This window comes from Triticum dicoccoides, chromosome 2A, assembly GCF_002162155.2.
Source record: "Triticum dicoccoides isolate Atlit2015 ecotype Zavitan chromosome 2A, WEW_v2.0, whole genome shotgun sequence".
Lineage (NCBI taxonomy): Eukaryota > Viridiplantae > Streptophyta > Magnoliopsida > Poales > Poaceae > Triticum > Triticum dicoccoides.
The window spans coordinates 169,803,222-169,818,377 of record NC_041382.1 but is presented as its reverse complement, the minus strand read 5'-3'; the positions used below and the strand labels follow the sequence as shown (position 1 = coordinate 169,818,377).

The 15,156-nt window shown below is 47.0% G+C and overlaps 2 protein-coding genes across 2 annotated transcripts; one reads left to right on the top strand and one right to left on the bottom strand.

Moving 5' to 3' along the window:
* Nucleotides 1–1,642: 1,642 nt before the first annotated feature.
* Nucleotides 1,643–4,581, top strand: LOC119354033 (pentatricopeptide repeat-containing protein At1g25360-like). Its single transcript, XM_037620740.1, has one exon. The coding sequence runs from the start codon at nt 1,666–1,668 to the stop codon at nt 4,078–4,080; it is 2,415 nt and encodes an 804-aa protein (XP_037476637.1). The 5' UTR covers nt 1,643–1,665; the 3' UTR covers nt 4,081–4,581.
* Nucleotides 4,582–5,443: 862 nt separating this feature from the next.
* LOC119354032 (interferon-related developmental regulator 2-like) lies at nt 5,444–10,180 on the bottom strand. The gene is made up of 13 exons (XM_037620739.1): nt 9,765–10,180; nt 9,484–9,661; nt 8,754–8,834; nt 8,425–8,507; nt 8,216–8,331; nt 8,021–8,131; nt 7,812–7,924; nt 7,424–7,730; nt 7,263–7,346; nt 7,132–7,182; nt 6,978–7,049; nt 6,064–6,132; nt 5,444–5,693 (listed from the first exon to the last, which is right to left on the bottom strand). Exons 1-13 carry the CDS (start codon nt 9,772–9,774, stop codon nt 5,661–5,663), a joined length of 1,308 nt encoding a protein of 435 aa, XP_037476636.1. The 5' UTR covers nt 9,775–10,180; the 3' UTR covers nt 5,444–5,660.
* Between the last annotated feature and the right edge of the window lie 4,976 nt (nt 10,181–15,156).

The following is a 15,156-nucleotide window of genomic DNA, read 5'->3' as shown; positions in this document are numbered from 1 at the left end:
TATAGTACAAATGGATCCATAGGAATATATTTTATGGTTGCAATCCTACAAATCAAACAACTTTCAGAGCAAAAATTCCTAAGGACTACAATCCTCAGAATATCATGGATTTTATTCCCTTAATTAATTAAACATCGCCTCAAATCTGAAATCTAAATCCAACTTGTGTTGCATTGAGTAAAAATAAAAATAAATGAAATAACAAAAGTAATATGTCACAAAAGAAGCCCCCTGCTTGTTTTGTATGAATATCTAATAAACACGCAATACCATTCGCAATAGTAAACACAGGACATATAGCATAGACTTTTTTGCAGGAAAAACTTCAATCTATTCATCAAATATCATGGCAGCGTAAAGAACACGGAAATAACAAAATATACATCCATCTTCGTAGATCACTTAACGACGACTACAAGCACAAGAGCAAGCCAAAAGTGCTCATCCATCATCGCCCCTTGCTTACACGAGCGAAGCAAACCCTGCTATAGTAAATACTTGGGAAGTCATCGTGCTAAGGCCACAAAGAATCAGCGCACCACGTCGATGAAAAGAAGCGTAGATCAGAAGGATCCAATCCATAGACACACGAGCGCAGACGAACAAAGACTGGATCCACGCGAGTCCACCGAAGACAAACACCAATCAAATGCTGCGACGACGCGAGACACAACGCCGGTACATGGGTTAGGTGACGAGAACCTTATTCCATATTTAGGGAGCCACCTTCACCTTGTCTTTTTGAGCATGACACAAACCATAAGCAGACTCTGAAAACACCTAAAAACGATGCATGAGCACTCCCATTGGCAAGGACTAGGATCCACCGCGCTTACATGGCTCTAAGGCCCCAAGAGACGAGGCAGATAGGAAGCATCACCAGCCGGAGGAGAAAAGTCCTAGGCACGAAGTCACTCGTGGGTGGGAGAAAAGTGTTTCATTGGACGTGACGCATTGCAGAGACTGAACACGTGAAACTAGAAGACATGTTTTGTCCGTTTGTATTGGTTTTCGTCCCGTTTTTCGTAAATTAGCTGGGCAATTCTCTTCTTCTTAATTAATCAATTAATCGATGAGGCAAACTTTTTGCCTCCGTTTTGAAAAAAAATAGTTTCCTTTCTAAAACTTCTTGCTGGCAACCCGAATTGATTTTACCCGAAGTACATTCATTTAAACCATAACATGGCATCTTCGAATTGTCTTCATAGTGGAACTTAACATATCCCTACAAAATGGGACATGGAAAACCAAACTACAATGATGTAGTGAAAACTTAACGCCAACTTAGTTTGCTGCCAAATTTTTGTCAAGCTAGAGTAATTTTGCTTCCACTCAGTTGTTTCGTCGTCGTATTTTTCAGCGCTCGTTTATTTGCTCAAATTTGGTCTACACAAATTTTGGGCATTCCCAAGTTTCTGTTTGCAAAAATGGGTACCTCTCTTATACCACAATGGACATTTTATTTTTAGGAAACCACATGAACAAATTTTATTTTATTTTGAGGCAGAACCACCACAACGAACATTCTTCAGAGTTCAGAACGCCTAAACCCCAAACAAGATTCTCAAAAGAAAAAAAACAAGACCCCGTGGGCCGTGGCACATCGCCATTCGAACCATGGGCTGCTGCGCGCGCCCCAAAACCGCCTAACAACGCCGACGAGCGATGCCGCCGCCGCCGCCGCTGCACGCCGTCGCCTCCCTCCCCTACCAATGCTCCGTCCTCCTCCGCCAGCTTGCCGCGCGCCACTCCCCTGTCCCGGCCTCCCCCCGCTCCTTCCTCCGCGCCCTGCGCCGCCTCCACGCGCGCCTCCTCACCGCCGCGCTCCTCCACGACCCGTCCCACCCCCACCTCACGCTCCGCCTCCTCCACCTCTACACCCTCTCGCCCGACCTCGCCGCCCCGGCGATCCTCTTCCGCTCCGACCCCGGCCCCATCGCCGCCACGTCCCTCGTCTCCGCCTACGCCGTCGCCGGCCGCCTCCCCGATGCCGCCTCCTTCTTCGACTCCGTCCCGCTCCCCCGCCGGGACACCGTGCTCCACAACGCCATGATATCCGCGTTCGCCCGCGCCTCCCTCGCCGCGCCCGCGCTCTCCGTGTTCCGCTCCCTGCTTTGCTCTGACTCCCTTCGCCCCGATGACTACTCCTTCACCGCGCTCCTCAGCGCCGTCGGCCACATGCACAACCTCGCGGCGTCGCACTGCACGCAGCTGCACGGAGCCGTCCTCAAACTGGGCGCCGGGGCTGTCTTGTCGGTGTCCAACGCGCTCATTGCGCTGTACATGAAATGTGATGCACCTGAGGTGTCCCGGGACGCACGGAAGGTGCTTGACGAAATGCCGGTTAAGGATGAGCTCTCGTGGACTACTATAGTCGTGGGCTATGTCAGGAAAGGCGATGTCCATGCTGCTAGATCAGCCTTTGAAGAGGTTGATGCAGAGTTTGATGTCGTGTGGAATGCGATGATTTCTGGGTATGTGCAATCGGGAATGTGTGCAGAGGCGTTTGAGCTGTTCAGGAGGATGGTGTCGAAAAGGATACCACCTGACGAATTCACATTTACTAGCGTCCTGAGTGCATGTGCAAATGCTGGTTTCTTTCTTCATGGGAAGTCTGTCCATGGGCAGTTCATTCGGTTGCAGCCAAATTTTGTTCCTGAGGCAGCTTTACCTGTTAACAATGCGCTGGTGACCTTATACTCCAAGTCCGGGAAGATTTCTGTTGCTGCAAGGATATTTGACAGTATGACTTTGAAGGATGTCGTTTCTTGGAACACCATTTTGTCAGGGTATATCGAGAGCGGTTGCTTGGACAATGCAGCTAGGGTATTTAAGGAGATGCCATATAAAAGTGAGTTATCATGGATGGTGATGGTATCGGGGTATGTTCACGGAGGTCTCTCAGAAGATGCTCTGAAGCTGTTTAACCAGATGAGGTCTGAGGATGTCAAGCCATGTGATTACACCTATGCTGGTGCAGTAGCTGCATGTGGTGAACTTGGAGCGTTGAAGCATGGAAAGCAGCTCCACGCACATATTGTGCAGTGTGGTTTCGAGGCAAGCAATTCTGCGGGAAATGCACTACTAACCATGTATGGTAAATGTGGTGCTGTGAAAGATGCTCGTCTTGTGTTCCTTGTGATGCCCAATGTTGACTCTGTCTCATGGAATGCCATGATTGCAGCCCTTGGGCAGCATGGACACGGTAGAGAGGCACTTGACCTCTTTGACCAGATGGTTGCTAAAGGCATATATCCTGATCGGATTTCATTCCTCACAATTTTAACAGCCTGCAATCATGCTGGCTTAGTAGACGAAGGATTTCAATATTTTGAGTCCATGAAAAGGGACTTTGGCATTAGCCCTGGAGAAGATCACTATGCCCGGCTGATAGATTTGCTTGGCCGGGCTGGAAGAATCGGAGAAGCAATGGATTTGATCAAGACGATGCCTTTTGAGCCTACCCCTGCCATTTGGGAGGCAATTCTCTCTGGCTGTCGGATTAATGGAGATACGGAACTTGGTGCTTATGCGGCGGATCAGCTCTTTGAGATGATACCGCAGCATGATGGCACATACATACTACTGTCCAACACATATTCAGCTGCTGGACGCTGGGTTGATGCTGCACGAGTAAGGAAGCTAATGCGTGATCGTGGGGTGAAGAAGGAACCCGGATGCAGCTGGATAGAAGTTGGAAACAAGGTTCACGTGTTTGTTGTTGGTGACACGAAACATCCGGAAGCGCATGAAGTCTACAAGTTCCTTGAAATGGTTGGTGCTAAGATGAGAAAGCTGGGATATGTTCCTGATACAAAGTTTGTCCTGCAAGATATGGCACCCCATCAAAAGGAATACGTATTATTTGCGCACAGTGAGAAACTGGCAGTTAGTTTTGGACTTCTAAACTTGCCTCTTGGAGCTACAGTTACAGTTCTTAAAAACTTGAGAATATGCGGCGATTGTCATACTGCGATGATGTTCATGTCACTGGCAGTTGGACGGGAGATTGTCGTTAGGGATGTTAAGCGGTTTCATCATTTCAAGGACGGAGAATGTTCATGTGGTAATTATTGGTGAATGTACGTTTGCTTGCTGTCATGGCAGTGGACCTTCCAACAGATGCCCTTAAGTCAAGGATTCAAAAGCCAATTACATAAACTGTATAGGATCATGTCTGGTACCGGTTACTGACAATAGCCAGTTATCTCACGGGGTCCCAGTGGACAATTTTTGAATGAGAGAAGTCCACTTTACAACCCTGAACTCTTCGGTTCGTCTAAGATTCAACCCCCGGCTCTCTTTTTGAATCCGCATCCAAACTTGGCTGGTTTTCAGTCAGTTACTAGCAGTTGAAACAGTTAGTGAATTACCATTCATCAGATCCAAAAATTGCACCTCGATTTTCAGAGGAATATTGGACTGATCTTTTGTTTACTGTCCTACCCGACCAGTAACCACGAACCGCCGGTTTCGTATGCCTCCCTCCAGTCCGTATCCCAGCTTTATATTACCAGCTATGTTGGTTGTAAATAAACAAGTGATACCATTCTAATCCAGGGGCACGGACCAATTCAGATTTGCTGGCCGAAGAATTCCCCTTATCGTGAGAGATCTGTTAACTATACAGTCTATGGTTGATCTGTGCCTCGTAAACAAGTGACAGATGGGTGTGCTAATTCTGCCACAGATATTGGGGTCACAGTGCTGCCGATGTGATTTTCTTTGGTATCCCATGGCCTATTTGGACCAATCCAGTTTGTTCAGGCACAGTAGCTTTCTTCTCTTTGGTTAAGTTCAGGTGCCGTGGCACGTTCCATTCATAGTGCCTAAATGAGACAATGGATAAGGAGATGAATTATGAACCAACAGGGGAGACAGACAACAACAAGTAGGCAAGGAACTGGTGGCGCGTTACAGCAGATGAATCGTGAATGGGTTTCCCAGTCATTTTCACAATGCTGGCATGAGGCTGGAAAGATACTGCGTTGAGCTCCCCGGACAATGGAAGGTACAACTGATTGTGTATACTTCATCAACGGCGAATACATAATTTAGTGCCTGATCTGGCATCTGTTTTATTTCTATTCGCCTTTCCTTAGAAACTACCGGTGCCCTGTTTTTGACGTACTCCTACCAGCACGCAGATAAATAGAGAAGCCACGCTGTACCTTTGCTCGTTCTGTATAGATCGATGCCCTCCTTTGGACGGTAAACTTCGAAACCCAAGGAATATATGCCGTTTTAAGCACGTCTGGTCATGTGGCCCTGGTTAAGCTCATCCTGAGATGTAGCGCTCTCTCAAAAAATATGGATGTCCCGCGATGGCTTTCCAGATCGAATACACCGGACGCTCAGGCCCCATGGTTTAGTTTTTTAACACGCTTTGGGTGTCTTTTTTAACACAACAGGACACTCGTTGAACTAAACTAAGAGAACTTAGTTCACAAGTAAACGCACATGGGACATTATAATAACAGCAGTAATCATTTCGGCCAAGTATTTCTCAAGTACAGCAAGCCATCATAATCATAATTAGACGACAGTCAAGGAGAGCAGACTCTAGGACATTCTGCATGTAGTTGTTCACACAGATATAAATAAATTCCAGCTCAAAAGGAGTACAATGACGGTCCGATGAGGTTTTGTTTCCTTTCTTGTTACTCGTCAAACATGCCAGCGTTCTTCCTCTCCTGAAATGAACAAGAAATATCCAAGATTAGTCAATGCACAGGGAGAAATGATGTGGGGACGGGTAGCAATGCACCCATAATAACAAGGATAATGACAGCAAACAATTTGTCAAGAAAATGCCCAGAGCTACACATATGATTTTCGAGTTCCAAACATACACATGATTATCAAGTCCCAAACATACATATTTAAGATTTGACAGCCAACGTTTATAAGTTTCACTTAGCGATGTGAAAAGCATCATTTATCTGTCAACTTGAGGATTTGTAGACTGGAGGGATAAATGATCAAGGAATGGCCCCCCACTGAGTTATAGTCCTTAAGCACCAGAAGAAACAAAATACGAAGTAAAGGAAACAAGTTATCCACCTGTGCTAAACGACGATCCTTGTTCAGCTTCAGAGCTCTTCCTTTCTCTTCTCCAGATCTAAAGATTTTCTGCAGGTGTTTTTGCAATTTCTCAAGTTCAGGAATCTATCAGTTGACAAGAGATACAAAAATAAAGAAACTGTGTCCATTTACAACCAAGCAAAAAGCATTAGACGGTTCTGAAAAGGAGTCTTTAGTTTGAAAACACATGCTCGAAAAACGCATTAGGCCCTATATATATGGATAGATGGAGTAAGAAGAGAACACGGAAGAACAGAGATTGCTTTTACTCATTCTGGGGAGTGAGGATCATGAGATGATTGAAACCATAAAAGCATATGTGCATTCCTAAGCAAGTGAAGCTTAACTGTAAGCCTTTCTTCTATCTGAGCACCAGACACCCCTTAGCGTTGGTGCTAGGTAATTTCTCCCACTTCCAGCATCAGCGACCACAGGGAAGCAGATGCGCTAAAGCAGGCTCTAGTGGTACAGCTTGAATCATAACTATGAGCAAAGCCTCTAACGGTACAGCTTGAATCATAACGATGAGCAATCTCTTTCTTGTCCTCAGCAGAGCAAGTTTGACACAAGATATTCAAGGATAATAGTTCCTGTCTCATTCATACTCTAACTAGGAATCCACAAGCATATATATATACCCCAAGACACATCGACCATCAATCATACCTTAACTGTTTAATCTAGCCTAATCCCTTGCTAAGCGTGTTTTGTGTCTTTGCTGTTGGCATTTTATGGAATCAATCATATAACAGGTCAGAAGTCTAAGACTGCTGGGGTAGGCATAATTCATTCACATTTCGTAAATAACTCCATAGACCAAATCAATTATCTTTATTAAAGCTCTTCAAAGCAACCATCATTGCAAATTAAGGGCTTCAATGTCTCAGTTTTACCTTGTCATTCGATGACAGCGTTTCAGCCTTGTCAGCCTTGATGTTGAAGATATCTTGAAGAAGTCCATTGTCCTGTATAGAAAACAAATCTAGCATTTGCCACATGCACAAGTAAATTAGCACAGTGGAAAACAGACCACTCCAAAAAAGTTACCTGCACATGCTTCAGGAAGCCTCTCCCAAGGAATCGTTTGAAGAAGTTTAACTGATGATCAAGGGGAAATTAGCCAAGACATGTGAAAATGCAGAGCAATTCAGGAACCACTGAAAGAAAGAAGCAAGCACCTGAATCAATTCAGACCATGATGCAACCCTTAAAACATCACGTTTTCCAGCAATCTTCATTGATTCTTCAGGGCACTCGCCATACTGGAAACAGTTTGCTATTAAGAATTTGGAAGAGAGACCAAAACTGAAAATTAAGTAAGAATGGAAATGAAACAGACCTTGACAAAATCCAAAATCCGTTGAAACAGATCTCTTTGGTCAGAAAGATTTTTCTTGTCTGCACCTTTGCCCCCTGCCTCTGCAGAGAGATTTGAGGCAAGACCGGCTATCTTGGCTTTCAATGCTTGCATATCCAGGAAAAGTTTGCCCTTAGAGCTACCAGGTACTCCAGTGTCATCATCAGCATCTTCAGAAGGGGAGATATCAAGTAGATTTAACTCAAAGCACAAAGCTAATGCTTCACCAGCAGCCATCCGAACAGCACGATCCTCTGCTCCTAGAAGAGTAGAGAGAAACGCAATTGGCCTGGCAAATAGTAAAACATAAAATAAGTAAATAATGAAATGGATGATATAATTTAGAGGGGAGAGAGATAGAGTTACTGACTCCTTCCAGCTATCAGTGTTTATCCGCCATGAACCAATAGTTGTTAGCAGAAAAGTCCATGCAGATAGAGCAGCTGCTAACACAGGTGGCCTTGGTTTCCGGACAGTACCGACCTGCAGGTAAGTCGGGAGTCACAAAAATATCAAATAGAGTTCTTTGTAGAACCAGTTCACAAAATATGATAATAAATCAACGGCACCTATACATACATTTGAACCTGATTTTGGATGAATCACATCCCACATGGCTTTCAAAGATACCTCTGTTTCAGCCAGATCAGTTGCACCAACAAATGTGACGACGGCCAAGCAGTCAAGAGCCTACAACATGTCAACATAGATCACATCACTGAAAATGTAAATGAAATCTGGAAGCTTAGAAGAACAGAAAAACTTTTCACTTACAGAGATCATCTTTGAAGCATCCGACCAGGTTTGAAGGACCTTAGAAAGCTGTGGATGTGATTCTACCATTGTTTCATGTGAGCTACTGCCAGCACCAAGTGTAATAGACAGTAGCCCTGCAAATCAAGAACACAACAGCCAAAAACGGTGTAAGCAAACTCCAAAGAGGTGGAACTGGGGAAAAGAACATTAATGGATAGGAGACGAACCAATGGCGCGAGATGCCAGGCAAGCCTCCTTGGTAGATCCCTTCTTGATCGAAGTATTGAATAGACTCAGTAGAGTGGCATATCTTCAGAAGAGAAAATAAATTTGGTAACAGTATTAAACAGTGGATTCGGACAAAAATACATCTGTAGTTAAGAGGGAGCCATGATGTAAAAGGACAGGGGTTAGCGATAAAATTTTGAGCTTGAGATGTGAAGTGTTTTGTGCATATGAAATACGCAAATGTCTAGTATGTCTATACTAACAGTTCAAGTAACTACCGACTTCACATGCAATAATAAAGATTGGTCAGTAGAATGTACTAACTTACTTGTTCTCAACAAGACCACCAAGCATAAAACTTTCGAAAGCATCAACCAACGAAGCCAATGCTGCCTCTCTTGTAGACCCCCTGCTCAAATATAAATAATACTATATTGAGTGCACTAAACAAAACCAACATGACTACTTCTACATTTTACATGATGGGGCTGATGCAAAGGGTGGAATGTCCGGTTAATCAAAACATGAAGTTAAATTTGCCGACTATGAAAGGCATACTCGCTAGTTATTACTTATCAGAAGTCAAATTTCACAAATGAGCTACCTATGAAAGGCTTCCTGAGTAGAACTTGACATAACTTCATAATATAACAACAATCGATGACCCAGCAAGTAATAAAAACATGAGCTACAGGATAATGCAGTTTTTTCAATCAATCATCATGGCCTAAATTCAATCAGATATAGACTGAACCAAACACTGGAGGCCCAGTCCAAGCTACTAAGTTCTTGTAAAACCCAACAGGTAAAGGAGAGGGTCTAGTCCAACATGAAGCCGTGTAGCATTGTATATCAAATGTCAGGTTAACAACATCATCCTAATCTATCCACAGAATCAACATTTGCCAGCCGACTAGGACCAGCTGCCAAACCATCATTCCTCTCTATTGTGATGCTACCACACTACACCAGTAACGACCCATCTATTTGCATAGCACACGTTGGGCATAGACTGCTGCAGGTGATAGCACAAATAAAGAAATGCTATAGAGCTCAACCTCTTCTCGTAGAGAGCGTCGATGTACTTGTCGAGAACAAACTCGTGCGAGTTGACGTTCTCGGTGGCGTACGAGATGGAGAGATCTGAGAGCGCGGTGGACGACGAGCCCACGCTGTCGGCGTCGCTGCTGTCCAGAAGGTCGTCCCCTCCGGCGCCGCGGGCCTTGCTCTTCTTGCCTGAGGAAGACGCGCCACCCCAAAACCAATCAGAATCAGAACCCCACAGCCGAATCAGCTGGAAAGAGAGGAGCAACAAGCAGCCGGCGAAACAAAGACTTACTCCTCCCCATGGCGAGGCCGCGCGGCAGCAAGAAACCGGAATCAAGAAACGGACGGCGTCCTAGGAAGAATCGCAGCAAGAAACCACCGGCACCGCGCAAGAACCCGCGCAGCGACAGTCGGTCAGGAGTCAGGACGCGGCGCACGCGAGGGCCCAATCAGGAGCGGGCGCGGGCGGGGGCAGCGGCGGCGGCGGAATCGAGATGCGCGGCGCGCGGCTGAGGACAGGGGCAGGAGAAGCAGAAGCAGAAGCAGGGGTTGTTCTTGAGGGTCTCGGAGTCGGATTGGCCGTGGAGACGCGGAGCTGCCATGTAGTAGCGAGGAGGGCGCGGGGTCGGGGAGGAGCTGGCCGGGCCGTGGTCTCCGATTCTCTCTTGGGCTCGGCGGGGGAGGGCGGGGGGAGGCGGCTTCGGGCGTGCGGGGTGGGGAACGGGGCAAATATAAACGAGCGGTGGAGGGGGGAAGAGGGAGGGAGGCGGGGTCCGAGTTGGGAACTAGGGCACGGTACGAGTGCCGTCGATCGGTCGATGGCTTCTTTTCCTCGGCTCCGTTTGCTTTTTCTGATGAGAAACTCGAACGTGATGAACTCAGACGGATCATCATCATTTTTATCAAACTCATACAATACACCGCCTTGCGTTTCACAAGGAGTCAAGGACGTGCGTTTCACCTCATGGAGCGAAACATGGCATGCATAGCTTGTGGGCAACAAGAAGGGTATACTGCAAAGCAAAATTCACCGGAAAAAGCGTTGGTGTGAAGTTACAAAACTTTGACACTGATTCGCAACACAGGCCACCCTGCCGTGTTACCACGACCTAAATCAAGTGGGAGAGCGTGTTTAAATAGACGCCCAAAAATAGAGCGTTGAATCACGCCCCTTCTGTGTTAATAATGATGGAGTGACTCACTGGCTAGGCGTGATGTTTGGCCGTCAAACTTACGCCGGATCGGCCACGGACCCTTGCACGTCCCTGCATGGCATCTTTTTCCTTGTGATGAGAATTTTCAGGGGTGCGATAAGCAAGATGCCGCTGGTCCGGAATTGCTCGCCGGATATTCTCTCCCCGACTCCCCCGTACGGTTCAGCAGACCCAGGCGCTGCTGTGTGGCGAGCGAGCGCGCGGGCAACCGGCCTCGGGCGCCCACGTCGACGGCCTCAGAGTCTCAAACCGTGTCGACACCATACCGCTCGGCTCGATTGCGCGCGGCGCCGTGGCAAGCGGCAAGTGGCGCCGAGCCCCCACCGCGGCGCGTCGGCTATCCTATCCGAGGACATGTGTTTGCGGTGACACGCGGGTTGCTCTGAGGTGTAGGCCGCTCGCTGCGCCGTGCCGACCTGCCGTTCGCTGGCACCTGGCAGGAAAGCCCGCAGGACCGCTCAAGGTGGGATCCCGCCACGTTTATTAGCAGCCGACGCGCTCCACAGCAAGAGTGTTCGAGCCTGGTGTCGGAGCCGGACGATGCTTTCCTTTGGCCCACAGGTACCGAAGCTGCGTCCGTCGGAGCCACGGGTTCCACTGCTGACGAAGGGCGGCTCCATGCTTAGGCTCTTTTTTTTTGCGGGGGAGCTCCATGCTTAGGCTTCTTCCAATACATAAAAGCAACTCCAACGATCCGCGTTTTGTTCATTTTAAACGCGTTTGGTTGCTCGCATTAGGTTCAGCCAGGTTCGGGCGGAATGATTTTGTGTTGTTTGGTTATCTGGGTCGCGTTCAAATTTCGGTCCGGACGAAACTTAAAGCAATGCTCAGCCGGCCCTGCCAGCGAGCGATGCACGGGAGGGAAACGTCGCGCCGCGCAGCTGCAGGCAGGGAGATGGCGGGAGCGATGGCGCATCTCTGAAAATGTGGCGGGACGAATTCGAGTCACCGCCCGCCGATTCGGTATCCAGGGCGACCACCGCGGCAAAACTCCCGCCACCATTTCCCCCATCTCGAGCTTTCTCTCCGGCGTGAATCCACTTCGACGACGAGGTAAGCGGTGTAACTACTCCAGTGACCGGTTGACTGCGACGGCGGATCGACTCCTCACCTCCTCCGCGGCTCTTCCGATGGCGTCTCTAAGTTCAATCATCATCTCCTCTCTACTAGTTCTAACTAGATTTGTCGATGTGATAGGGTTAGATCTTCCAATCTGTTTGACTATGATGTTGTAGTAGCTACTTGTGATGGATTTGGAGCATGCTAGGGGTTGTTTCCATGTGAGCCAGCATTGGTAGCTAGTGGTCATGGATGGATGGATAGTATGCTTAGATGTGTGGTATGCTACTGTGCAAATGTTGAACAACATGTGTCCGTGATTACTGCTTTGTTATGCTGTGTTGAACTGTGGTATGCTATGATGGATTTGGTAGTGCTATCTTCAACTAGATCATCCATGTGTGCATGTGTTACTGCTAGTTCGATATGTCCATGTTGTACTCCTAGCTCCTACTGTCTATGTAGTGTGTTGTGTTGTTGATGACGCTTACGTTTGTAGGACATGACCACGCAAGAGTTTAGTCAGGCCCTCATGCTGCCCGAGAGCCAGTTCCCGCTGTCATACGTCGAGGACTACCACACTCCTATGGACCAGATGCCTTCTGATTCAGACGTTTTTGAAGTGCCGCCTACGGTCCCTCCATTTGTGTTGGCTCAGCCCAATGTTGTTACTCAAAAGGCAGCCACAAAGGAGAAGAAGGATAGTAGGGGAACAGTATGAAATGGCAGTCATTACTCTCCACTTTTGTGCTTAACAAGATGTGTGAGTCATAGCTAGTGGGGTGAGGACTAACAAGGGTTTGGAGGTGCATTTGAACCTTGTTGCAAAGCATATGTTCGACTTCTGCGGACAGAAGGTCACCTCGATCCAGGGTGTACAACCACATAAGGAAGTGGAGAGCGAGGTGGATCACCGCGTCCAAGTTCAGAGACCTCGGCGATGCTTCATGGGATGAGAACACCCGCTCGATCCTTTTGGAGCCAGAGAACTACCAAGGCCACATCATGATTAGCTCACAAACCATATCATTCTAACAAACCAACAGTTTAAGCCTATGAACCATTGCCATATTTAACTAACCTCTCTGCCTTGTTTCTTCTTAGGCTCACCCCAAGGATGCAGAGTTTCTCAACACACATATCAAGAACTACCACCATATATAGCGGATCTTCTTCATCGAGCTGGCAACCGGCAAGCATGCCATGGGCTCTGGTCAGCCACTGGGCTCGTCGATGGCCGAGTATCCAGACACCCAGGAGTCAGACACCATCAACGTTGATGCTCCTAAGAAGGATGGTGAGCACGTTCTTGTGCTTGATAGGAAGAGGAAGCTAGGAGGCTTCATGGAGGAGGAGCTGAGCGTCTTCAGTGACATAACTGAGACAATGAAGGAGGTGGCCACCGCCATCAAGGAGAGCGAGAGTGCGGACGCCCACCCTGAGCCCTACGGCGTCGTCATGGAGCAGATTGGCTTCATCCCAGAGGCTCTCATGGTGGCTCTCAGCTACCTGCTGGATAACAAAGCCCAGAGTGTTGTATTTGTTGCCATGGGAGCTACCCACAGGGTGCTCTGGTTGAGGACTTGGCTGGGCAAGCACTACTACGATGGCGTGCATGGAAGCACTTGCTTCTGCTGGTGGCGATGGCGTGCATGACCCCCGACGACGATGGCGACAAGGACGACGATGACAACGTATATTTTGTGTAGTTAGGGCTTGAAAACAATCTTATAGTCTGTATATTTTGGTGAGGTGGTATATACTAACCCCTCACGGTGATCCTCGCGGTGGTAGGATTACACCCTCTTTTGGATGTAGTGGTAGGATGACACCAAATTAGTGATAGGTTGAACTTGCTATGATCATGCATGTTTACTAATGCTCTTCTGCTCCATTGCTTACTCCTAGAGTTCATCATTGCTTGATGTTTGTGTGTTTCAATGCTTGTTGCTTCAACTTGTTGCTCACTTGCACTGCTAGGGCAAGTGGTATGTGATGCTCGAAGGTAGGGTTCCAGGGATTTATAGTTCATGGGAAGCTTGCAACAAACAAGTTTCAGGGTACAGCGACAGCAGCCGCAGAGGGTTTAAGACTAGGCAGGCGGCAGAAGATGCTTACTCCAAGTATGTGCGAGAGCATTCATGCAGCAAGGTTGAGGTTGGCAAGGTGGATCGTCCGTAGGGCTGAAGAACTTCATCATCTTCGTCCAGTGCATTGTCATAGCAATGTTTGTGGCGTTGGTGTGCTCGGTGTGATCGTGTGTAAGGTGTAGTAGTATTCATAAGCTCACCAAGTAGGATACAAGGTGAGCACAACTCTATGCCCGTATGTAACCAAAGAACATGCACTCATCTTACCACATATCATGCGAGCAACCAAACACAGTGCGCAGAGGCGTCACTACCATGCAGGGAGAGGATATGCAGGCAACCAATCAACATGTAGATGCTGATTTTTTGCCTGCATATGCTCAACTAGGCCCCAACTAGGACAAGTATGCAAATGGGTAGGAAACAATGCGAGCAACCAAACGCATCATTTTTGTCCGTTTGGGTCGGTCGCCCGCCCGCTCGTCGTCCATCCTCTTTTTCGTTTAGGTCGGCAGTGCGCCCAATGCACACACCTATTTTAGCCTTCGCGCCCAACTTGTTGTGGTTTTTCAAACATAATTCAAACAAAATACAAACATTTTACATAGTTTCACAAGCAAATAAATGTAGCATGTTCACAAACCAAATAAATCTATCATAGTTTACAGGCCAAATAAAAATTAAACTGTCTCAAATATAATTAAAAAAATATATCTATTCTTGCCAACATGAGCTCGTATATACTCAATGCTACCTCTTTTAGCACTGCGTTGGTTTTTCCCGAAGAGGAAGGGGTGATGCAGCAAAGTAGCATAAGTATTTCCCTCAATTTTTGAGAACCAAGGTATCAATCCAGTAGGAGGCTACGCGCGAGTCCCTCGCATCTGCACAAAACAAATAAATCCTCGCAACCAACACAAATAGGGGTTGTCAATCCTTATAGGGTCACTTACAAGAGTGAGATCTGATAGATATGATAAGAATATTTTTGGTATTTTTATGATAAAGATGCAAAGTAAAATAAAGGCAAAGTAAATAACTAAGTAGTAGGAGATTGATATGATAAAGATAGACCCGAGGGCCATAGTTTCACTAGTGGCTTCTCTCGAGAGTATAAGTATTCTACGGTGGGTGAACAAATTACTGTTGAGCAATTGACAGAATTGAGCATAGTTATGAGAATATCTAGGTATGATCATGTATATAGGCATCACGTCCGAGAGAAGTAGACCGACTCCTGCCTGCATCTACCACTATTACTCCATTCATCGACCGCTATCCAGCATGCATCTAGAGTATTAAGTTAAAAACAGAGTAACGC

Excerpts from the sequence above, each read along its gene's own strand:
- LOC119354033 (XM_037620740.1), top strand. The coding sequence starts at position 1,666 with ATGCCGCCGCCGCCGCCGCTGCACGCCGTCGCCTCCCTCCCCTACCAA.
- LOC119354032 (XM_037620739.1), bottom strand. Across the intron at positions 7,925-8,020 it reads ATCCAAAATCAGGTTCAAAT|GTCGGTACTGTCCGGAAACC; the intron begins GTATGTATAGGT and ends ACTTACCTGCAG. Across the intron at positions 5,694-6,063 it reads AGGATCGTCGTTTAGCACAG|GAGAGGAAGAACGCTGGCAT; the intron begins GTGGATAACTTG and ends TGTTCATTTCAG.